Raw genomic sequence first — 24,097 nt, 5'->3', positions numbered from 1 at the left:
CTCTTTTCTCTCTTTGTTTCTTTCTACCCCTCTTCTCTCCCTTCTCTCTCTTTCCCCCTCCCCCATTCTTTCTTCTTGCCTGGACTTCTGTCCTCCCTCCAGCTTTTTGTTCAAGCTCCCCAGCCCTAACTGGATAGGTTGCCAGCACCTGTTTTTCAGAGGTGCTGAGAGGTATCCCACCGGAACTGCTACAACATGAGCCAGAAGCCGGGGTTGGCTGGTGCTGATTTAAGACTGGGGGTGGGTTTCATGTCAGCTTCTCAAGTGTGAAGATGGAGAACCCCTGCCTGCCATTCTGGTGTGAAAAGGATAGTCAGGATAGCACCCAGCCCAAGCCTCTGTTACCCTAACCCTGTGTGGATCATACATTCCACTTAGGCCCACTCTGCCCTTGTTCATAGTTTTCCTCTCCCTGCCCAGAGCTCCTTGAAGTCAGGCAATGTCTTTTCCTTTTATGTGCTGTCAAGATAGCACAGGCCTGCCACCAGTAGATGCTGAATAAATGTACGTTCAGCCACAGTACAGCTATGGTATATCCACTGTGTGCCAGGCTCTAAGCCTTGGGGATGTAGAGGTGAACAAGACAGACTTCCCTGGACTCAAGGACCCTACAGTCTTGGGAGAGAGACAAACTTTAAGCTAGTACTGGTGTGATGAGAAACATAATGAGAAGTGCAAACGCCAAGGGTCAGGACACAGAAGGGGTGACCGGACTAGGTGAGGAGTCAGGAAAAAACTTTACAGAAAAGAGTCTTTTACACAGACTCCTAAGAATGAATAGGATCTAGGTGAAAGGGTGGTGTGAGGAAAGGGTCAAGAGAGCCCATCCTAGCAGAGGGAATATTTGCTGAATGGGTGGATTGGTGAAGCTGGCATTGAAATCTGAGCTCACTGGCACAATGGCGCAGAGCATTCTGACTGGCACAGAAAAACAAATGGCTGAGTGTGGGGTGCCTTGATATAGTACATAGAATATGGTAGTGGAAGTTATCTCTTTATTGCCCCAGTCATGGTCTATGGACCCATGTTGCCAAAGGCTATGCCCTGATCACAAATGCTCCCAGAAAGGCTGTGAAATAGATATATCAACCTCCTCTGCCAGGGATGGGGGCCCTGGGATTCAGAGAAAACTCTGACTCCATGTCATTGCACATTGACCTTGCCAACCTTGGAAACCTAAAGCTAACCCAGGACTCTTTCCCCCTCCCCGCCCCACCCCTCCAGATGAGCGAGAAGTTGTTCAGAAGAAGACCTTCACAAAATGGGTGAACTCGCACCTGTCTCGTGTGTCCTGCCGCATCACCGACCTCTACAAGGACCTGCGGGATGGACGTATGCTCATCAAACTGCTGGAGGTGCTGTCTGGAGAGATGCTGGTAAAGCTTTTGTGTGTGCTGTGGCCCTTTTCCCTGCGCCCTGGGCCTGGGCCATCACGTCTCTTCAGGAAAGATGTGGACTGGGGCCATCTCCAGTTCTCATGGCCTTCCGAGGTCTTGCCCTACTCTTTTGGGAGGCTTTAATACTTAATGAGGCAAGGGGTCTGTGTGGCTGGCTAGGTTCCTGACCTGTTCTCAGTATGTCTTGCTTCTGGCCTCTTCCACCCATCCTGCTTCTCCAGAAGCCATGCAGGGCTCTTGACTTTCTCCATGTGGGATCTGGGCCTCTGTGGCAGGTCTGCAGTGACCCACCCCCAGCCTCCTTACACAGGCTGAGGTACATGGATTGATGGGTTCCCATTACCCAGCTGGAGAAATGTGTATCCTTCTTGGAATGAAGAGAAGAGTGGAAGATACTGTCTGTGTGTTCTATTGCTCTGATAAATGGAAGTTTATGTGATAGGCCTTCTCAGTTGTAACCCACCAGCAGTAATGCTGCCTCTGAGGGAGAACCAGATTAAGGTTCATGTTTTGCTTAGTTACTTTCATTGTGACCATGGGCCTATCAGGCAAGGTCGTCTCTTTTACACATCCCCAAGTGTAAAACTGGGGAAATGATACCTGTGCCTAATGAAGTAATCTAAGGTCCTCAGGATTTTAATGAAAAGGTGCCACATTCTTCTGTTGCCTTTTCAACTCCAGGCTAAATTCTGCCTCTTAACCCTGCACTGAAAGTCCACTGGGGAGAATTACCACTGGAACCCTTCAGATGATGAAGTTACTTGTCAATGGCCATCCCCTTCAGTGTGGGCTGGGGCCATTCAGGGTGGGGAGGGAGGAGTTAGATGGTGGGACAGACCCATTATCAGTCACCAGACTGAAAGCCAGTCTTATCACTATGCCTGGCACATTGTAAGTGCTCAACTATCAGTTGCATTATTGTGTTTAAATACCATTTATCACCCATTCAGAAAGCTTTGTTTAGTCCCCAGCTTAGTACTGATGCAGCCAGGTTGCAGGGTGTTTGAGGGAGGGAACCTCTGAACTTGGCTGAAAGAATGGAATTGGAAAGTGTCAAGGAGTGAGTGTGGGAGTTGGAGTTGAGCCAGGAGGGTAGAGGGTGGATGCTGATGATAGGAGCTGGTCCAGGCTGCAGCCACCTCTGTGGTAACTGTGAGGTCCCTCCATGCTGTCCCCAGCCAAAGCCCACGAAGGGGAAGATGCGCATCCACTGCCTGGAGAATGTGGACAAGGCTCTGCAGTTCCTCAAGGAGCAGCGTGTACACCTGGAGAACATGGGCTCCCATGACATCGTGGATGGCAACCACCGCCTGGTCTTGGGCCTCATCTGGACCATCATCCTTCGCTTCCAGGTGGGTTCCCGGAGGGTAGAGGGAGGGGAGGGAGCCTCTCTGGGCCAGACAGGGCTTGGGAATCTTATAAAATGGTGACTACAGTGGGAGTGTTCCTGCACATTCTGGGAGGCTAGTAACCTGTCCTATGGGGAAAGTCTGGTAGGAAGGCATGACCATCCTCTGCATCACCAAACTGCTGAAGCTCAAGGCCAGCTGTTCAGTCAGTAGTGTGGCCTTCTAAGCGAGAAGGTAGAATTTAGTAGCCAGGCTGAATGAGTTCTGGCTAGAAGATCTGCTCTTTGTCCCCCTACCCCCCATATGTGTAATTTTTTGGGTTTTTACACAGTTTGGTTCAGAAATTGCAAAAACAGTACAGAAGATCTGCTTTTGTGTGTTTCAATCAGAAACTTCTCTCTTCCGATCCTGAAATTCAAGGTTCATTATTTATAACGACATTTAGAAAGCACACCAGAAGGAAGTAAGGCCTTCCACCCACTGGTTTGGGGACAGGAGGAACCTAGTCAGGGGAGGGAAAGGCAGGGAAAAGGAAGATACAGCACTTGGCTCATAGACTGAAGTTCTCATCCAAGTGATCTTGGGGGTCCCATCTCACTCTGCATGAGTGTGTACGATTCAATAGTAAAGATGACAGGACTGGGAGGAATGAAAAGGCAAGAGAAACTCCTAATGTAAATACAGTACTTTCCAATGTTAGCGCTGTTTCCCAGGCTTGCAGAGCATGTTCCTCCTGAGTAGGGATCGACGCTCTTGTCATTTGTTCTCAGCATCCTGTCAGAGTTAGCAAGTTAGAGCCATCTTGTTGCCATCCCTGTGTGTTCCCGCTGACCAAGGCAGGAAACAGGCCACAGGGACCCAGGGCTTCAGGCAGTGGTGTTGCTGCGGGGCTGGCAAGCGAGCCATATGGATGGCCAGGGAGGAGGAAAGAGGGAAGGAGCCCTCCAGGGAGAGTGGGAAGGCCCTGAGCCAGATGCAAATCTAATCCCACTCTCCCCTCTTCCTGCATCCCCAGATTCAGGACATCGTGGTCCAAACTCAGGAAGGCCGTGAGACTCGCTCAGCCAAGGATGCATTGCTGTTGTGGTGTCAGATGAAGACAGCAGGGTGAGCCCGGGGAAGCACGTTGCCCCGCCCACCTTTTCCCATGGGCACTTGCCATCTCCAAGGGACATGACATCATCACCCAGAATTCTAGCCACTTGGGATTAACTGATGCAAAGTCCATCCCGACCTGATTCTTTGAGGCCTGAAACACAGGATTCCTTTCCAGAGTTGCCTGGGTCAGACTGTGGGGTCTGTTGGGTATATGAGTCTTTTGGGCCCACGTTATGGGGGAGCCCTCATGTTGAAGCGGCTTGAGAAACAGGTCCATATCTCTCCTGGTATATTGGTCCCTCAGTTCATATACCTGTTTGGGACCCGAAAAGGATCTATTTCTTAGGTCTTAATGTTTCTCTTGGATGCAGCTACCCCAACGTCAATGTCACCAACTTCACCTCCAGCTGGAAGGATGGCCTGGCCTTTAATGCCCTGATACACAAGCACCGGTAAGGGGGAGAAGAGGGCTGTGGGGATGAGGCAGGAGCAGGACCCCTGCAGGTGATCGCACACATTGCACTCAGCATGGAGGTTACTGCTCAAACTTCACGGGAGTGTCACCTCTGCCCTTCCCCACATGCAGGTGCTCACAGCTACCCCCATCCCTCTGCTCCCAAACCCTCCTTTCACTGTCCCTACCCACCCACCTCCCTCCATCTGCCTGGAGCCTGGATCACCTCCCTGCATTTGCCCAGGGTCTTTGCATCCTACCGGGGCTGCCCTATTGGTGGGGATGCTGTGGCCACCACGCCCTGCTGACAATCTGGCTTCGTCCTCAGGCCTGACCTGATTGACTTTGATAAGCTGAAACACTCCAACGCGCGACACAATCTGGAGCACGCATTCGATGTGGCCGAGCGTCAGCTGGGCATCATCCCACTCCTCGACCCTGAAGGTGAGCAGCTCCCACTCCAGCCTTAACTGTTCAGTGGGAGATGGTGCTTGTGTGCTGGAGGGAGCGCTGGACTGACAGGGCACATGGAGTCTAGGCCGGGTGCTGGGCAAGCTGTGGGCACAGCAAGGAGAGGAGGCCAGGCCAATTCATCCTGAGAGCGCCCTTTCCCCTTGCAGATGTCTTCACAGAAAACCCTGATGAGAAATCTATTATTACCTACGTGGTGGCATTTTACCACTATTTCTCCAAGATGAAGGTGCTGGCGGTGGAGGGCAAGCGTGTCGGCAAGGTACCGAGCTGTCTCGTGACACTGACCTCGTCTTCCTGTTTGCCATACCCAGGCCTTGACTGAGATGCTCCCTTTCCATCCCAGGAGCTTTGGGCTGGGGCTCCAGCTTCAATGGGGTGGGGGGCAGATCAAGTTAATGAAGCCAAGTTAATGACTCCCATGCTGAATTCCTAAGCAGGTGAATGGTCTGTCCTGAAAGATGTCATAGCCCACAGCTCTGAGCCCATCTTCCACTTGCAGAACCATGTCTCATGAATGTTCCCACAGGAGCAAAACGGGCTTGTATTTGTTGGTTTATTGCGGTGGCAGACCTCTTAGTCTCCCGCGGTAGACCAGGAAGCCACCCCACTATGAAGACCTTCATGCCAGATTCCTTTCCTTGCTGGCTCCTTAGTTGCATGAGTATGGGCACCATTTCTCATGCTCCTCCATGTGACTGGTGTTTAGCAAAGACTATGGAAGCCCTCAATTCCTAATACTCATTGAAAAATGAACAAGATTTTCACCCCTCTTGTGGCCAGTATCCTGGCACAGGGAGCTGACTAATCTCCTATAGAGTTAAGGGAAAAGGAGGCAACTCTTGAACCTGAGCAGGGCTAGTTGCCTACTGTGGTTGCCTTTCCTTCTGCCTGAGCCACAGCCTTGGGCCCAGGGGACAGACCCAACATAGAACACTCCAGGGCTTAAGAGAAGGAAGACCACCTTGACTGTGGTCCTCATTGATGGCATCATTGCTCTTCTGAAGCAGACAAGTAATCAGGTGATTCCCTAGGTAATTGACCATGCCATTGAGACAGAGAAGATGATTGAAAAGTACAGCGGGCTGGCCTCGGACCTACTCACCTGGATTGAGCAGACCATCACAGTTCTGAACAGTCGCAAATTTGCCAACTCCCTGGCGGGTGTCCAGCAGCAACTACAGGCCTTTAGCACATACCGCACTGTGGAGAAGCCACCCAAGTAAGGCCCTGGCACTTGGGAGGGAGGGTGGACATTAGTGACTGAGAAACCAACTTCCTAAAGGTAGAGCCAGACTCTGGGCCTTGAGAAGTGTACCTGGGAGGCATATTCTAGAGGCCAGAGAGCTTCGCATCTGTCACGCACTTCATTCCTTCCTGGCCTTTCTGATCCCAAGCCACCAACCTATAGGAAATGGACGTTGAGGAGTAACCCCTGACTCATAGCCAATGAAAGCACTTTCCCAGATCCCTGAGTGCAGGCAGCAGTGAAATCTTGGGCTTCTGGGTCTCTTCCAAGAACCTGTGCTGGGAAGTTCCTTTTTCACCTGTGTACTGAACTTCGCGTTTATTTTCTGGTAGTGACCTCTGTATTCTAAGGCCCAGAGCAATCTGTATGGGCCTTGTTGATCATCAAGTAAATCCTTTTTCTCTCCTGTCTGTCACTGCTCATCAGAAGAGCTCTGAGCCTACCTCCCAGGACTTCTGTTTTGCCCCAGTGTGTGCAGGGCCTGGGTACATGCACACACACCTATGCACAGGCACACACAACCCTGCATGCACATATGCATACACATGTGAAACAGGCACACATAGACACATGGAGCATTCCATCGCACCTGCTGTGAGCTTGCCCAGCTCTCCTGAAACAGATTTCTAGCTCATCAGTGGTACTCTCTGCCTTGTTCCTCCTCCTCCCATCTTCCACACCCTTCATTCATGACTCTCCCACAGAGAAAGGTGAGACACGGAGTCTAGAATGTACTATAAACAAGTATCTGATTTCTGGTCTGACACTAACCCACTCTGAAAGTCCTGAATTTAATACAGAGAACATCCCCTGACAGGGGTGACATCTCTTGGCTGTGTACACAGTGCTTAGTGCCACAGCCCTCTTGAACTACCTGTGAGCACTCAGATCTGTTAGGCTGGCCTAAGGGCTTACGCTGACCCCCCACTGCCAGGTGGAGGATGTAGAAGTGGGCAGATCCTTGAGTACATGCAGAAATGAGAAAGTATCCAGTTAACTGGAGCTTGGACCCCAAGTTCCAGACATCATCCTGCTGCCAGTTCTCATCTCCTACCCCTACAATCCTCCCAGAACCCAGCCTTTCCTCCCTCCTCGGGAGCATCTGGCCTTTGGGACTTGTCAGGAGAGCTGGCTCATTAGGATTCAGGTGAAAGTTGCTTTCAATGCAATATGTTCTTATGTGGACAATGCTGTTTCTAAGGATTTATTGACTCAATAAAAAACTGACTGAAGTGCTAGTCAGAAGCCTTCCTCATTTGCTGAACCAGGAAGAGCTCTTTGTATCGATTGGTAAAACTTGATAGCTACAGGAATTCCCAGACGACTCCAGTTAGCCATCCCCCAGGGGAAGCAAATGATAGGCAACCACCGTGGTAGATGTTGTGTTTTCCCTGGTCGCATTGTAAAGGCTCAACTCCCATTAGATCTCCATTGGGGAGTATGATAGATGTTTTAGCAGGTAAGTAGACCTATAGATCCCTTTTGCTTTTTTGTTTTTAAGGAAATATGCTTTGCTATCCAAGCTCCAAGTTACCAGGGTTCCACATTGACTTCAGACAATTTGGCTGTGGGGACCTCTACACTAATCTCCCTACCTCTGTTTTCTCAACAGGTTTCAGGAGAAGGGGAACCTGGAAGTCTTACTTTTTAGCATCCAATCCCGTATGAGAGCCAACAATCAGAAAGTGTACACGCCCCATGATGGGAAACTAGTGTCTGACATCAACCGGGTACAGTAGCATTTTCCGTTGCACGTAGCCCATGAGCTGATTGAGTCCTCGATAAGGGCATAGGGAGTGGGCACTGGACAGGGTTAAAGCAAGCCACCCTCCCTCCCGAGTGCCAGGGCCTTACACTGCCTATTTTGGGGTGCTTTCTGAACCTAATTCTGAGACATCAGCTCCACCCACGAGCCCTCAATTCAGCCCCCTGTTCAGATGCCCAGAATCCATCTTTGGAGCCAGTAATTATAATCTAATCACTACTGAACACTGAATTTCTTTAAGTGTGGAATAGTAACTACTTATAACAGAAGGGAAACATCTTCTAATATTTCAGAGATTTAGAGGCTTAATACCCCCTGGAAATTCTAATAGAATGGAGGCAGCCATGTAGCCACGTACAGCATTCCCATGGAGGCAACGTTACATTAAGCCAAGAGTCCAAGGCAGGTTTAGGGGAAGAGGGAATGGAGCTCTCATAAGCAGGGCTCCCAGAATATTTGGTTGGCCCCAACATGAAAGCCAAAGGCTCTGCCTACATTCCTGAGATCACTCAGTGTTGGGCAAAAGAGATGAAACCCCCAAACCCAGATGTTCCTCTTGTGCCCCAAAAATTCTCCTCTGTCCCTCGAGCAGGCCTGGGAAAGCCTGGAGGAAGCTGAGTATCGGCGGGAGCTGGCCCTGAGAAATGAGCTCATTCGGCAGGAGAAGCTGGAGCAATTGGCCCGGCGCTTTGACCGAAAGGCTGCAATGAGAGAGACGTGGCTCAGTGAAAACCAGCGCCTTGTGGCACAGGTATGGGAGCACACTTGGGGATGGCAGGAGAGGGGCAGCTTTCCAGAGCCCCCAGTAGTCAGCTGGGCTGGAGCCCAAGTTGGCCTCTCAGTGGCTGTGGATAAGCCTCTCCCCAGGCCTTGCCTCCCTGCTCCCCAGGACTGGGTGGGTCAAGATTCACATCTGAAGAAAAACTCTTCAGAATTTGAAGTCTCATTTTTAGGGACAGAACCTCACAATCCAAAAATGGCCCCTGAAGCTGTCATCAACTAAAGTCAGGGTTCCCACTGACATGGAACAATGGTCCTCTGGGCTATGATGAAAACAGTACACCTTGTGTGTCAGACATGCCTTTTGGCCTCTGGCCTCTAGGACTGTGTCATATTTCACTAGGTAAAAACTGACCCCAGGGCTGATCGCCTAGGGCTGCATCTGCTTCTTCCCACTTGGAGCCTGGAAACAAATTAATTCCATCCAGAAAGTGGAAAGCAAGTGTTCTGAGAGAATTGGGGAGTGTGTGTGTGTGCACCCTAAGCCATCTGTTTAGAGCTGCCTGGTTCTGAGTCAGAAGCCCGTTTCTGCCCAGAATCAGGCAGGTCCATTCAAGGCAGGTGGTGAGCACCTGCGGGCCAAGAGGGGCTGTTTAGTAATATATGCGCAGCACACCCACACATACGGCACAGTGAGTAAAATCTTAAGCTTGTTTTAAAGGTTCTTGTGAGACATTTAGTCTTTGGAACTTGGCTCTGCTAAGATAGGCTGGAAAAGATGGCAGGACTAAGTCCTTGGGAATGGTCTTTCCCATCTAGCAGTTGTTCCAAAGGGACCCGACGTTCCTCTGCATTGGGTGACTAGCCAAGAGGAGCCCGACTGAGCTGCCTGTTTTTCTCTCTGTGGGGCAGGATAACTTCGGGTACGACCTGGCAGCCGTGGAGGCCGCCAAGAAGAAACACGAGGCCATCGAGACCGACACAGCCGCCTACGAGGAGCGGGTGAGGGCCCTGGAAGACCTGGCCGAGGAGCTGGAGAAGGAGAATTACCACGACCAGAAGCGCATCACGGCCCGCAAGGACAACATCTTGCGCCTGTGGAACTACCTGCAGGAGCTGCTGAGGGCCCGGCGCCAGAGACTCGAGACAACCTGGGCACTGCAGAAGCTCTTCCAGGACATGCTGCACAGCATCGACTGGATGGACGAGATCAAGGTGGACCAGGGACTGCCCACCTCCCACATCTCCAGCACCCACCTTGCGCCTCGGTACCCGCCCTACAGTTAGTGTATGCGTCCTTAGACGCCTCCCAGCCACTCCCACCCCTGAATCATCATGGAGAAGCTAAGGCAACACAGTATCTGGCTGCATTTACCTGTCAGCTGCTTGACTCACTCTGCTCCAGACAAGTCACCAGCCCAGGTCCACTCTGTATGCCCATGGTCATGAAATCTTGGGCTCACAATAGCACAGACACCAACCTGCAGGCCCTTGGGAGACGGACATTAATCAGGAGCCTGGAGAATCAGGCTCTGAGTAGCTACGATCTGACTGGTTAGAATCCAGGCCTGCCAGCACAGGGGCAACCAGGAAATCGGGATCTCCTCTCCCTCCACCACAGCACTCTCAACTCAGGTTACCCATCAGAGTGACCGTGGACATTTTCACAAATACACATGCCCAGGCCCCAAACTTGGGGCAGATGCGGGAGATGGAGTGAGGGGCTCAAGCTGGTGTAAGGACATCCAAGAGTAATGTTGATGGGCACCCCTAGTAGGAACTCCTGCTCTGCAGCCCCTTCCATGCTGGGCAGCAGGTGTTTTCCAGCTGCACCGACTCCCAGCCCAGACACCATGGCCCCCCCTTCAGAGGGCTCTCTTCTAGCAGGTAGGTCTCTCCACCTCTCCTCATTCCCCCAACCCTGTCTGTCCTTTTCGCCAGGCTCACCTCTTGTCTGCTGAGTTTGGGAAGCATTTGTTGGAGGTTGAGGACTTGCTACAGAAGCACAAATTGATGGAGGCTGACATTGCCATCCAAGGAGAAAAAGTGAAGGCCATTACTGCAGCCACCCTGAAGTTCACTGAGGAGAAAGGTGAGAATTCAAACGTCTCCCTGTTGAGGCCTCAGAAGCCAGGGCCCCATCCTCTGGCTCAGCGCTCCAGCTTGGATAAATCTACTAGCTTTAGAATTCTGCTTCTTTTCTTAACTAATGGTGTAAGACAGAAGCTTGAGGGATAGCAAAACTCTCCAGGGACCAGGCAACTGCTTTGGTGATCTAGGATCGGAAGTTGTTAATAATCACCAAAAAGGCATCATTCCCATCTTTCATCCTCTCTCTCCTAGTTCCAGCTACAGCAGAGACCATTTAGGTTTATGGTTTCGGGTCTTAAATAGGAGACCCTGTTGCGTCCTTGAAGAATCATCTTGAAATGTGTGTCTAGGCTTTTTAAAAAATAATTTCACATAGTACATTTCTACTGAGAGTTGATCCAACTTTTAACCTCCCTTATCCCTGGCAGTTTACTTGGAACTAATTGTTAAGAACTTGGCCTGCCCTCTGAGCACCTGAGACACCATGCCTCCAATCCCAAAGCCCCAGTGAAATGGCGGGTTCTAGGTCGCATCGTTCTAGCCTGGCAACTGAACTGAAGCTTGCCTATAAATGAAGCCTTTTCCCCTCTCATCTTTCCTCCCACTTCCCCCTCCCACCATTCCTCCCAGGGTTCCAGCCTTGTGATCCCCAGGTCATCCGGGACCGTGTCAGCCACCTGCAGCAGTGCTTTGAGGAGCTGAGCAATATGGCAGCCGGGAGGAAGGCCCAGCTGGAGCAGTCCAAGCGGCTCTGGAAGTTCTTCTGGGAGATGGATGAGGCCGAGAGCTGGATCAAGGAGAAGGAGCAGATCTACTCCTCCCTAGACTATGGCAAGGACATGACCAGTGTGCTCATCTTGCAGCGAAAGCACAAAGCCTTTGAGGATGAGCTCCGCGGGCTGGACACCCACCTGGACCAGACCTTCCGGGAAGCTGAGGGCATGGTTGCACGCAAGCAGTATGGGCACCCGCAGATCGAGGCCCGAATCAAGGAGGTGTCCGCGCAGTGGGACCAGCTGAAGGAGCTGGCTGCCTTTCGCAAGAAGAACCTCCAGGATGCTGAGAACTTCTTCCAGTTCCAAGGCGATGCAGATGACCTAAAGGCCTGGCTGCAGGATGCTCACAAGCTGCTCTCTGGGGAAGACATAGGGCAGGATGAAGGGTCCACCCGGGCCCTGGAGAAGAAGCACAAGGACTTCCTGGAGGAGCTGGAGGAGAGCCGTGCGGTGATGGAGCATCTGGAACAGCAGGCCCAGGGCTTCCCCCAAGAGTTTCGGGATTCCCCAGATGTGACCAATCGGCTGCAGGCCCTCCGGGAGCTCTACCAACAAGTGGTAGCTCAGGCGGACCTGCGTCGGCAGAAGCTGCAGGATACCCTGGACCTGTACACAGTGTTTGGGGAGACAGATGCCTGTGAGCTGTGGATGGGCGAGAAGGAGAAGTGGCTGGCCCAGATGGAAATCCCAGACACGCTGGAGGACCTGGAGGTCGTGCAGCACAGGTCAGCGCTGGCCCTTCTTTTCCTGCCTCCCCGCACCAAGGCATGGTCTGCCCATCCACCGGGTATGGCAGCAGCCTCTAGATCAGCCCAGGTCTCCTTGAGAGCCCTGAAATGCCCTTTATTGCAGAGACCAGGCAGCAGGAATCACAGGTTCTAACCTCTCTGTGAAGCTTTGGGTACTTCACCCCTGTGGCTTTCCTCAAAATAAACAAAGGAGCTCTTCCTAGTCTAGTTACTCAGTTCCTTTTCAGCTATAGCAGCCTTTGTTCAAATGAATTGTATATGGAATCCCTGACATGTAAGGCAGAGGAAAGTAGAGCTGATCTGATTAAGAGGGAGGTGAGGGTCCAGGACCCACCAGCTCTATCTTTCTGTGGCAGTCCCTAACCCACAGAACCCAAAGAAGCCACAGAGACCAGTTGGTAAACCAGTCGGGTCTGCAAGGCCGCTCTCACTTCCGGTATTCCGATTCCATCAGCACTTCGGCAGGGGAGGCCTGCCCATGTGCATCCTAGAATTCCAAGTACAGAATCCAGGGAGTTGAGGAGGAGAAGAGGTCACTCCCTGGAACATGCTGAGGTGGTTCTGTGCTGATGCTGGAGAGACCTGGGCTCTTATCCCAAAAGGGTTGGTTTCCATAACTACATGGTTTCCAGCCCCTCCCCACAGCAGCTGTTCCTTCTCCTTCCCAGGGACAGAGCATCTGGCTGGGGAGTATCCTTCATGTCAAGGTGTCAGACAATGGAATTGGGGTCTAAGAGCAGCAGCTGGGGCAGTGGAGGCAGGTGGTCCCATCATCTCGTGTTTCCCTCCGTGCCCATCTGTTGAGCTTGTGTCAGATATAGTAGGGGACCAGCTCTCTCCTAGTCTGGTCCAAGAAATGCTGAACCAAGACATTGGACCCATGAACCAGCAAATAGGGAGCATCAGCATATCTTTCTTCTTTCTCCCCTCCGCCCCTTACCTGGTCAAATGTGATTAGGAGGTGGAAGAAGAAAGCAAGAGCTACACGTTCTGGAGACTGCATGGCCACTGGCAATGAAGTGCCTGCTACCACCTCCCCAGCCCTCCCTTCTCTCTCTTTATCAGGTTTGACATCCTGGACCAGGAGATGAAGACTTTGATGACTCAGATTGGTAGCGTGAACATCGCTGCCAACAACCTGATAGAGAGTGGCCACCCACGCAGTGGGGAAGTGAAGCAGTACCAAGACCACCTGAACACCAGGTGAGGCGTGGGTCGGGCTGGGAACTGGGGGCATCACCCTGCAACTGACACACCCTTGGGGTGTGGCCTGAAAGTCAGGACACCCACTCTGCACTGCCAGGTTTGCACTCTCAGTACTCGTGTCTTTCTCAGCCGGTCTCCTCCTGTAGCAGCAAGGAGGGACCTATGTGTGATGGGCCCAGCGAGGCAGAGAGATGTGCTCACACAGCTGCAAACACTGTGCCTGGGGGTAGGGGTGGTGATCCTTCGGGATACAGGGAATGTCCTGAGTGTCCCGAAGTAAAAATTAGGCCAGATGGTACTCGTGCCATTTACCCAGATGTTTCTTAGGCAGGGGAAATTGCTTTCTGAGAGCTCTTAAGTAATGTCCATAAAAGAAAGCTCCTGCTTGTATCAAATGCGTCATCGACCTTGCGGCCGGCTGGAAGGAAGAGAAAATTAGCAGGAAGCCTTGAGCACGCTTCATGGTCAGAACAGAAAAGAGGCCCTGAGGAGCCTTTGGAGGTGGAGTGCTTTCAGTACAGGGCACAATGGCCCATGAGTCCTCGAGGATTTCTAAGGACAGGGCATAGGCTCATGTCCCCTGTGTGTCACCTTGGGCCCTGCACACACAGTGCCACATGTTCACCATCTACCCATTGCTCTGTCCCTTTCCCCACACTTGTTTCTGAGCTTCATTCTGACTGAAGCAATCTGAGAGGTGCTGTTAGGGAAGAAAAGGGTCAACACAGTGGAGACTCCAGGAGGCTCAGTTTAGGGAGTACTTTGGAGCCACTAGAATGAGGTGAGTTATCTCAACATCCAGAGATGGGGACTCTAGCTCAGGAGATGCCTCTGTAATCTGAGGTTTATGCAGAGGAGGAGGATGCTCTCCTATAGGCTGCACGACTTCTCAGGCACATTTCAACTCACAGATTTTATGGAAAACCATCCTACCATTCCAGGCCTCAGGTTCTCTCTCACCTGAAGATGGAAAATACCTAATATATTTCATTTAGAATTGTGCATGGCTTAGGGATCTATAAAGGTCATGCTCTGACTACAGCTCATTAAGGCAACACATATGTAGCTGACAAGTGCTTCCTGTGTGTCTTGCACACATGCACACTTGTGCACACACGCAGTCCCCCTTACCTCTAAACCCCAGACTGCCTGTGTCCTGTACAGATGCTGCCAGGCACTCAGGGCTCACCCCTTCACCAGGCAGCCCAGCCCATTTGGGGCAATGCATTTTGGTTAGAAAGTCTGATCTCATGAAATTTGTAAATTGGTTCTGGCTCTGCCCTTTAGTGAGTTCAAAATTTATTCTGATTCTTCTTCCATGGGCTAGTTCTTCAAATAGTTTTAAAAATGACTGTCATTCTTTACCTCCACCTACAGTCCTACCAGACTGCATCCTCTGCAAACTACATACGCCAGATTTTACCAGCGCTCTGGGCTGGCCCAGGGGTCTCTCCTTCCCTGTGTCCCAGATGAAACTTGTACTGGTTTAGAGTTTCACATTCCACCTTGTATTATAGTGACTTTTATGTTGAAGAACTTTCCTACTAGATTATAAGCAAATGAAGAGCAATATCTTTATATCTTGCCCACAGTGCTTTGCATGCCTAGTACATTATTGTCTGAGGTTTCCTCTGTTTGGAAGTCTTTTCTCAGATAACCACTTGGCTCATTCCCTTCTGCTATTCAGATCTCAACTTATATATCAACTCCTTGGAGCAGTCCTTACTGACCACCCCATCGGAAATATGGCCTACCTCTCTCCCACCCTGTCCCTCTGCCTCTGTGCCATTTCCTTTCTTTATTTTTTTCTCTGGGATATCACCACTTGATGGATTAGGGATTTATTTACTTGTCCCTTCCCACTTGAATTAAAGCAAGTGCTTCGCTTCATTCATTGCTGTATCCCCAGAGCCTAGAACAGCGCCTGGCACAAGGCACATAATGGTTCTCTGATAAATGCTTAGTGAATGAGTAGCAGGAACTAAACTAAAATAACTTCAGCCAAGCTTGGCACACACGTGAGTCATTTAAACAGTTCCTCGTTGAATGCGTGATTACCTTCTACTGCATGAACTCCAGCTGACCAACATTTTTCTAATAATCGTGGGCCCAGGAACAAACCTGGACTCCCAACATCGCCTGGGCAGTGCTAACTAGAGCAGCTCTATCAATGTCCCCCCTACTGGACACGGTGCAATAGAGGGAGACAGTGGTTTTGGGAGACAGACTAGACCCAACCCCAGCCCATCCCCTGTGTGGCCTCCACTTGGTGGCTGCACTAAGGCCACACTAGGAGAGGCCTAGGAAAATCACCATGGGGCCTCTTGCTTGGAGGCGCAGCCAGACCCTCACCAGGGGCTTCTGAGCAGGGCCTCGGGATCTCATGGCACTGGAGCACGTCACTATCATTTCACAGTGGTTTCAGACCAACTCAGAGAAAATCTTCAGCTCCTTTCCCCTGACTTCCTAGCCTCAGCACCTTCTGTGTGCCAGGCACAGAATTCCCTGGAGCTCAGGGACCTCATGGTCTAAGAGGGGAGCAGAGAAATCCTTGAACTGCCCCTCTTCTCTCTCTGGGTATTTCCAACAAGACTGTCTTTCAGTCTAGACAAGAAGCTGTTGTCACACCTTGGAATGCCCACAATGCACTTTACCCAGTCCATCAGCATAGTCCTGTAACCTCCATCCCCCAGGTGCTGGGGGTACACAGATGAGTGACATACTCAGGGTCTCCTCCTTAAATAGATGTGTTCATTGAGATACAGCTCAGAGGACCACCATGAAACCTGCCACCATCACCCCTGTCACTCCTCACAGCCCACTTAGTCCTCTCTGCCTGGTATGTGCTATGTACATAGTACTTTATACCATAGTTATTCTGTGAGCTTGTCTTACTTTCTCTCTAAGTCATACACCCCATAAGGCAACATAATGCTTGTACAGTAAAACCTTACTTCACACCATTGATAGGTTCTGTGACTTCCAACAAAACCACTTATAACAAAACCAATTTTAGCATAGGCTACTTGACATAAACAGGAGTTAAGTTCTTATAGCATCTCATCAGTGTTATTACAAAACAACATTGAATGAAATGACATTATTTGAGGACCTACTAAGCCTTGTTGTGTATTCAAGAAAAATGGGTTTAATTAGCAAGTGAGCACCCAGCATACTCTATGGGCTGAGCTATTACAGTGATGCAGAATGAGTAAACCCAGGTCCAAGGGAGGGGTCCTTAGGGATCTGGACCCAGGCTGGTGGGCAGCTGTTTAGAAAAGGCTTATTAGGGGCTGCAGACCCACTCCAGTTCCATCAGGACAGCTCCCAGTCCTTTGCACATTGCCCAGTATCACTCCAGCACTGCATTTGAAGATTAAGGTTATATTATCCATTTTGATCATAAACCCAGCTTATCCCCGCCCCCCACTTCTTCTCACCTCTTCCTCACTAGGCCTCTTTTCTTTCTGGGCCAAAATTACTATGTCAGGCCCTGGGCACTTTGAATGTGGTCTTAGGTGTTTTCATGGTTCCTCTAGGGTTGCTGGGACCCTTTGTCCTGAAGCATTCTTGAAGTCGTTAATGTGAGCTTTCTAATTATTGTCAGTATTTCAGAAGATCTGGGGAAATTGCATGTTAGCCTGAATTCCAGCTACATAGAGAGCCCAGCTGAGTGTCACGTTCCTTCCCTTATGCTTGGGATCATGTCACTGCTTGCCCCTGCTGATAGAAAGTCCTGATTGGTAGTTATGTTGTCTTGGATAAAATTGGATAAATGAATCTTATTCACTGCAGTTTGTTAGGTAGATGATTTTTTCAGGGTGCAAGGTCTCTGGGGAGAGAGAGAACCTCGTGGGAAATCTGGGAAGGGATGACCCGTGGGAAGAGTTAGGAAGAGGGTGTCTCTGTGTACCCCGGGCAGGTGGCAGGCGTTCCAGGCCATGGTGTCGGCCAGGCAGGAGGCCGTGGACTCGGCCCTACGGGTGCACAACTACTGCGTGGACTGTGAGGAGACCAGCAAGTGGATCATGGACAAGACGAAGGTGGTAGTGTCCTTCAAGGACCTGGGCCGGGACCTGGCGGGCATCATCTCCATCCAGCGGAAGCTGCTGGGGCTGGAGCGTGATGTGGCTGCCATCCAGGCCCGCGTGGGTGCCCTAGAGCGGGAGTCACAGCGGCTGATGGAGTCCCACCCTGAACTGAAGGAGGACATTAGCCGGCGACAGGCATATGTGGAGGAGCTGTGGCAGGGCCTGCAGCGAGCCCTGAAGGACCAGGAGGCCTCACTTGGTGAAGCCAGCCAGCTGCAGGCCTTCCTGCAGGAGCTGGATGAGTTTCAGTCCTGGCTGTCCCTGACTCAGAAGGCTGTGGCCTCTGAGGACATGCCGGAGTCCCTCCCAGAGGTGGAGCAGCTCCTGCAGCAGCATGCGGCCATCAAGGATGAGATTGACGGGCACCGAAAGAACTACGAACACGTCAAGAGCTCCGGAGAGAAAGTGCTCCATGGCCAGACGAACCCAGAGTACCTGCTTCTTGGCCAGCGGCTGGAGGGCCTGGGTACTGGCTGGGAGGCCCTGCACCGAATGTGGGATAGTCGCAGCTACTCCCTCGCGCAGTCCCTTGGCTTCCAGGAGTTCCAGAAAGATGCCAAGCAGGCTGAAGCCATCCTTACTAACCAGGTAGGGAGAGGCATTCAGGGCTGGGAGAGCAGGGGCACCTCCCAAGGCAAAAGCACTGCTGAGTCTACAAATACACTATAGGGCTCAGGGACCAAGTTATGCTTTTCTTGGACTCTCTCTAGCCTTTAATTTGGAGATAGGCCTCTTTGTTTCTAAGGTGACTTCTTCAACCTGTGTCACAAACTATGCCTATTTTGGGTTACTTAGAGGCTGGAGAAATAAATTTTCCACTGCAGGATTGCCCTTCTATATGGCTTTAGGCCCCCTGTTCATTGGGTACCTGTACCCCGGGTGAGGATGGGAGTAGGGAGCAAGGCCTGGGGAGCCTCTTCCTTGCACACCTGCAGGGGGCACCATTCACATTATAAGTACACATGGCACTCCAGCCTGGCACATTCCCTCACCACCTCCTCAGGTTGGTTCCATGCCTCATCTGGAAACTTGCTTCAACAGGAATATACACTGGCTCACCTGGAGCTCCCAGACTCCCTAGAAGCAGCAGAGGCTGGGATCCGGAAGTTTGAAGACTTCTTGGTGTCTATGGAGAATAACCAGGATAAGGTCTTGAGTCCTGTGGACTCTGGAAACAAGCTGATAGCCGAGGGGAACCTCCACTCGGAAAAGATCAAGGAGAAGGTGCAGCTGATTGAGGACAGGTACTCTCCCCCCCAGGGCGATGGGCCAGAATTAGGTGGGGCTGGTGGTGTTGCATGGGGAATCCAGACTCAACAGTGTTGTGACTGCAGCCTCTGGCTTCCCTTCCAGGCACAGGAAGAACAACGAGAAGGCCCAAGAGGCCTCAGTTCTTCTGAGAGACAACCTAGAGCTCCAGAACTTCCTCCAGACCTGCCAGGAGGTGAGACCACTTTGCAGGACATTCCTTTCCAGGAGCAAAGTGTCCCAGAGGTGGGATGTCCACAAGGATCCTTTCTAACTCAGGAGTCTGGGCGTCTATCAGGGGGATCTTTGGGTACTTGACAGCTTAGGTCATCCTCTAGAATCTTTGGTTCCACAATACTTTTTTTCTCCAAGTCTGTAAATATTTTTTTTAACTTTTCAATCCTAGGACATCTTAAAGGACCACCTATATTAGAGTCACCTAGGACCTGGGGCAGAGCTGGCTTCAAGGGCTTGCGACCTGTGCATTCACACAGGCCCCGTGCTTAGAAGGGTTCCACACTTGGTTTAACACTCTGCTGTTGCCATCTTGAAATTCTTAATAATTTTGAACATTTCCATTTTGCACAGGGCCCTGCAATTACAGAACCAGTCCTGGCCCTAGTTAAATGCAGAGTCCTGGGCCCCACTCAGACCCAATGAATCAGGTCCTTAAGGGTTGGGAGAGAGAGAGCAACATTTTCAACAAGCCTCTTGGTTGGAGAACTACTGCTCCAAAGGTCCCGGCTCAGCCTGGGACAAGCTGTACAGGCAGGTCTTTAACCTGCATTCCCGGGTCCCTTCTTTAGCAGTATTTCCATGGGGAATGGGGCTTTCCCTGACTTCTCTCTTGCCCTCATCCTCCTACCTCTTTTCTCTCAGCCCAAATGACAGAGTTTTTATTTGCCCTTGGCACAGACTGGGCTGGGTATGGTGCCAGGACATCTTGGAGACATTGGCTGCCCCTCGCAGTTTTTCCCTCATTAATTACAGGGTCTGGCCCCAGCTTCTTCCTCCAAAAGCATTTTCTCTGTGTTTATTCATGATTTCTTACCCTACTGCTAAAGGGTGGATTTATCCATTCAGTACACTTGTTGAGTTCCTGTAACAACCCAGGCTCTGTCCTAGGTCCTGGAAATATCGAGAGAAGCATAACTATCCCTGGTGTCACACGGCACACACTGGTGTGGAAGACCCACCAGTGTCCTTATTTGGGTTAAGTGCCCTGTGCTGGGAGTTTAGGTATCCAGGGTTAGAGACTGGTGCTCAGCTGTGCTCACACTTCCTCTGCTTGGCCCTCTTCTCTGGCCACAGCTGGCCAGAGGTGGGCAGCGGATCCTGCCCTGAGCCCCTGATCAAAGAGGTGTGCTTGGGGATGATTGGCCCCTCTCTCTCTGCCCATAGCTCACTCTCTGGATCAATGACAAGCTGCTGACATCTCAGGATGTCTCCTATGATGAAGCACGAAACCTTCACAACAAATGGCTGAAGCATCAAGCGTTCCTGGCAGAGCTGGCCTCCCACCAGGGGTGGCTGGAGGGCATCGACGCAGTAAGTGACGTGAACACTTACCTTAGTGGGGCTTCCCCCAGGCACGGACGCCATCCTGAGGCGTGCTGGACAGCACAGAACTTGGAAATGAAAAAACTTCTCTAAATAGTAGTTAAACCTTCAACTATATCCAGTCTTGTGAGGCCCTGTCAAAATGGGTGCCTATTCTGGGTCACCTGAGTCAGAGGACAGTCCAGGACACAGAAGACACTCGAGTCAGAGCTTTAGCATCTGTTGCCGGAAGAGCGGTTATCTCTGCTTACCTTCTGTTATCCTCCCCAGGCCCCCAGCTCTGGGGAACGCGTGACGTAAGCAAAGCAGTTCATTGACTCTCACCATTCAGATGGGCAGAACCACTGGGGAGTGCTCACTCACACCCCTTGTGGATGGGGAAGCAAGGGTCCCCTCTGTAATGAGTTGGCCCAGCAGCCCAAGTGACAACAGGGCTGGCGTTAGATCTTGGAATCGGGTACCTTTGCCATTTCCTATGGTGGCAACCAGGACGAAGCAGGCCTCAGGACCACACAAGGCCATGTCCACGGGAGTGGAAGGTGTAGGCTCCAAGCCAGACTGTCCCACTCAGTCTCCCTGCACCTCAGTTTCCTCATTTGTAAAATGAGGGTAATCACAGCCCCCCACCTGAGGGAGTTGAGAGCGTTAAAGCACTTAGAATAGTCCTTGGTGATAATTAAACACTTAATATGTAGTGATTGTCATGAGAGGTATGTATTCCTAGGCCCAAGTCATATCATCCTGTACTCACCCAAAAAAGAAGAGATACATTTGTGCAGGTGAAAACTAGCGAAGACAAAGACAGTAACTACAAGATCCCACCAAACGTCCACCAGTGCGCAGCCTCTGGGGAGATGGTCAAGAGAGGGTAGAACTCAGAGGGAGGTTTCCAGGCTGCTTGTGCCTGGTTGGATCCTGGTTTTTTGTTGTTGTTGTTAATTAAAAAACAATTTTAGTACCAGCTGACCTTTGTCTGCAGCTCCCCATACTGCACTTTCCTGAGTCATTTGCCCCAAATACAACCCCCACTGTCCCACCTTCTGCAAGTAATTCAGGACTGCGTTGTCCTTCATTTGGGCCTCACCAAGTCCTAGGCGGGCTCCTTGCTTCACCGGCCTGCCCTCAGTTAGCCCTCTGCAACCACCTGGAGCAAGGCTGCCCGTGGCTGGACGGTGAGCTCGCCTCTCTCCCACACAGGAAGGCGCGCATCTGAAGGAGGAGAAGCCCCAGTTTGCAGCCCTGGTGTCCCAGAGACTGGAAGCCTTGCACCAACTCTGGGATGAGCTTCAGGCCACCACGAAGGAGAAGACCCAACAGCTCTCAGCCGCCAGGAGCTCTGACCTGCGCTCAAGGACCCAAGCCGACCTCAACAAGTGGATCAGCGCCATGGAGGACCATCTGCGGTCAGACGACCCGGGCAAGGACCTGACCAGTGTCAACCGGATGTTGGCTAAGCTGAAGGCACGTGAGCGGGTTGTAGACTGGGAACGCTGGAATAAAAGGGATCTTGGGGAGCAAATTTGAGACCTGAAAGTGAGTTCCTCTTAGCTGGGCTTGCCTTTATCATGCAAAAATGTCTCCTTTGCAGTGGGTAAGACAGGGATCCAAACAGGTTAATAAAAGCACGCCTAAGAAGGATCGTACAGGTGCTCCAGGGAGGGAAAGCAGAGCAGGGCACCCAGGAGACTTCCTAGGGGAGGCTGAGCTCAAAGTGGGCCTTTAAGGGTGGGTGGGAAATGAATGAGGGAGAGGAGGAAGGGGCTGCGCAGGTGCCAGGGCGAGTGCCAACACTGTCCCCTTGTCTCCCAGCGCGTGGAGGACCAAGTGAATGTGCGGAAGGAGGAGCTGGCGGACCTGTTTGCCCAGCTGCCTTCAGTGGGAGAGGAAGAGGAGGACGCCGACCTGAGCATTGAGAAGCGGTTCCTGGACCTCCTGGTGCCCCTGGGGAGAAGGAAGAGGCAGCTAGAATCATCCAGAGCCAAGCTGCAGATCAGCCGGGACGTAGAGGACGAGACGGTGCGTGGGTGTACAACCCTCACCCCCCACAGCGAGGCAGCGGCTGCCACCTGGATTCCTGGCTGCCTCCCAGGCAATTCTTGGCAGCAGATGTCTGGTCATCTCACCCCTTTATCTCATGGGATTGTTGTGATGATGACATGAAATATAAAAGCAAAGCCGATGCTTTTTGAATGTTACCTCACTCACAGACTTTGCGGCCTGACAGACTTGGGTTCCCAATCCAGCTACGTTACCTTTCCCCTGTGTGACCAGGAGCAGGTTATTAGGAACCGAGATTCAAAATATAAAAATGTCCCCATCTGTAAAATAGGGGCAAAACCCTGACATGGGGTGTTGGGAAGAACCAGGGAGACATGACAAGCTGCGCCCTGTCTGGGTCATGGCGGGTGCTCGGGAAAGGGTGGCCGCGATTGTCATCACCTGTCCTCCTGCCTTTGATCTCTGCAGTTCTGGGTGGAGGAGAGGTTGCCTCAGGCCCAGTCGGCTAACTACGGCACCAATCTGCAAACCGTGCAGCTGTTCATAAAGAAGAACCAGGTGAGTATTGCGGTACCTTGTCGGTGCCACCTTCCCCCTCGCTGCCCCGCCCTGCCCTAGGGAGGGCGGCCCAGTCCTGACCTACAGAAGGGCAGCTACAGCAGATTATTGCTTTTTTAGTAGCTTTGGGGTCCCCAGACTCCCTAACAGAGCAGCTTTGGTGATGGCAGAGAGGATTCTGGGAGGACCACAGGGGAGTAGGGTGGCAGGCTGTTCAGATGCTTTAGGATTTGGGCCCATTCAGACCCATCAAGACACTGGTGAATGCGGGACCCAGATGCCCTGGCCGCAGGTTTAATTTTAGCTTCTGTGTTCTACCGCCTCCCGGGGAGGAGACCCAGAGCTCCTGGTTGCTCTCTCTCCTCCAAGGCTGCACTTGGCAGGTTGGGTGTCCTCGGGGAAAGTAGGCCCCACTTCTCTGGATGCATAAGGACTTGGGGACCTCCAGCCCCATTAGGAAGCCATGAAACTCAGACTCTGAGCCATTGGAGCACATTGTCATCTGCTGTTCTTCTCTCTGTTGGCCTGGTTGGAAACTTCTGTGGCCTTGGTCAGGCTCCTGGAAGTGAGCAGATGCCACACTTCCTCTTAGGTCAGAGTTACCTTATATCTTCCAAGACCAGCTACATCCGTTACGCTGCCTCTGTGTCTGGCCAAGGGCTGGTCATAGACCCTGCTTTTGGGCCAAGAGTCCTTCCTCCTTCCCAGTCTGCTCTTTGGGTCCAGAAGTCGGGGCAGCCACAGCCATAAGCAAGGAGAGCCTAGGGACTTGTCCCAGAGAGAGCAGGGTGTCCCAGAGTGCCAGTCGGCATTGTAGCTCCTTGGGAAGAACAGTCATGGCAGACAGTACTTTCTTCCCTGAAGTCACAGAAGCACCATCTGCTCACAGAGCCCAGTGACTGTACAAGGGCCTGAATTATATCCAAAGGGTTCCTAAAAAGCTCCTTCAGACCCTTTGCTTCTAGTTGACATGATCACAAAGGCTCTGGTGGCCACACAAAGGGACCTGGGTTAGAAGGTGGTAAGATGTGGGTTAACACCACAACCTCCACTTGAAGGAAGGAGGCTGGTAGAAGACAGTATCCCTGGGGCCTCAGTTTCCTCAACTGTAAAATGAGCCGACTTCAGTCCTTCCAACACTAAAGACTTCTGACTCTGTCTAGCAAGTGGTATTGCCAAAAGATTTTCATCTCCCATGGCCAAAGGCTGCTATTTTAAGAAAAGGGCAAGTATCTAAATGGGGTTCTCCTCAACAAGAAGGGAAAGATAATCTCCTGGGAGAGCGTGGCTGCCCTAGTGAAGACTATTTTAGGCTGG

General features: G+C 51.6%; 1 protein-coding gene across 2 annotated transcripts in view; it reads left to right on the top strand.

The window, feature by feature from the left end:
* SPTB (spectrin beta, erythrocytic) overlaps window positions 1–24,097 on the top strand; it is a 116,983-nt gene that overhangs the window by 69,439 nt on the left and 23,447 nt on the right. For both annotated transcript variants that reach the window (XM_090270981.1, XM_090270980.1), the window contains 20 exons: window positions 1,225–1,376; window positions 2,576–2,749; window positions 3,762–3,853; window positions 4,216–4,296; window positions 4,627–4,742; window positions 4,919–5,031; window positions 5,804–5,991; window positions 7,631–7,748; window positions 8,376–8,534; window positions 9,416–9,718; window positions 10,445–10,595; window positions 11,225–12,095; window positions 13,185–13,322; window positions 17,248–18,004; window positions 18,458–18,660; window positions 18,770–18,860; window positions 20,066–20,212; window positions 21,422–21,685; window positions 22,034–22,240; window positions 22,691–22,780. In XM_090270981.1, the coding sequence (XP_090127107.1) occupies window positions 1,225–1,376; window positions 2,576–2,749; window positions 3,762–3,853; window positions 4,216–4,296; window positions 4,627–4,742; window positions 4,919–5,031; window positions 5,804–5,991; window positions 7,631–7,748; window positions 8,376–8,534; window positions 9,416–9,718; window positions 10,445–10,595; window positions 11,225–12,095; window positions 13,185–13,322; window positions 17,248–18,004; window positions 18,458–18,660; window positions 18,770–18,860; window positions 20,066–20,212; window positions 21,422–21,685; window positions 22,034–22,240; window positions 22,691–22,780 (4,415 nt within the window). The remainder of the gene's footprint in view (window positions 1–1,224; window positions 1,377–2,575; window positions 2,750–3,761; window positions 3,854–4,215; window positions 4,297–4,626; window positions 4,743–4,918; window positions 5,032–5,803; window positions 5,992–7,630; window positions 7,749–8,375; window positions 8,535–9,415; window positions 9,719–10,444; window positions 10,596–11,224; window positions 12,096–13,184; window positions 13,323–17,247; window positions 18,005–18,457; window positions 18,661–18,769; window positions 18,861–20,065; window positions 20,213–21,421; window positions 21,686–22,033; window positions 22,241–22,690; window positions 22,781–24,097) is intronic.

Source organism: Furipterus horrens, unplaced genomic scaffold, assembly GCF_987537825.1.
Source record: "Furipterus horrens unplaced genomic scaffold, mFurHor1.1.pri manual_scaffold_3, whole genome shotgun sequence".
In the NCBI taxonomy this organism is placed as follows: Eukaryota; Metazoa; Chordata; class Mammalia; order Chiroptera; family Furipteridae; genus Furipterus; species Furipterus horrens.
The sequence above is the reverse complement of the archived record's forward strand: the minus strand, read 5'-3'. Positions and strand labels throughout refer to the sequence as shown.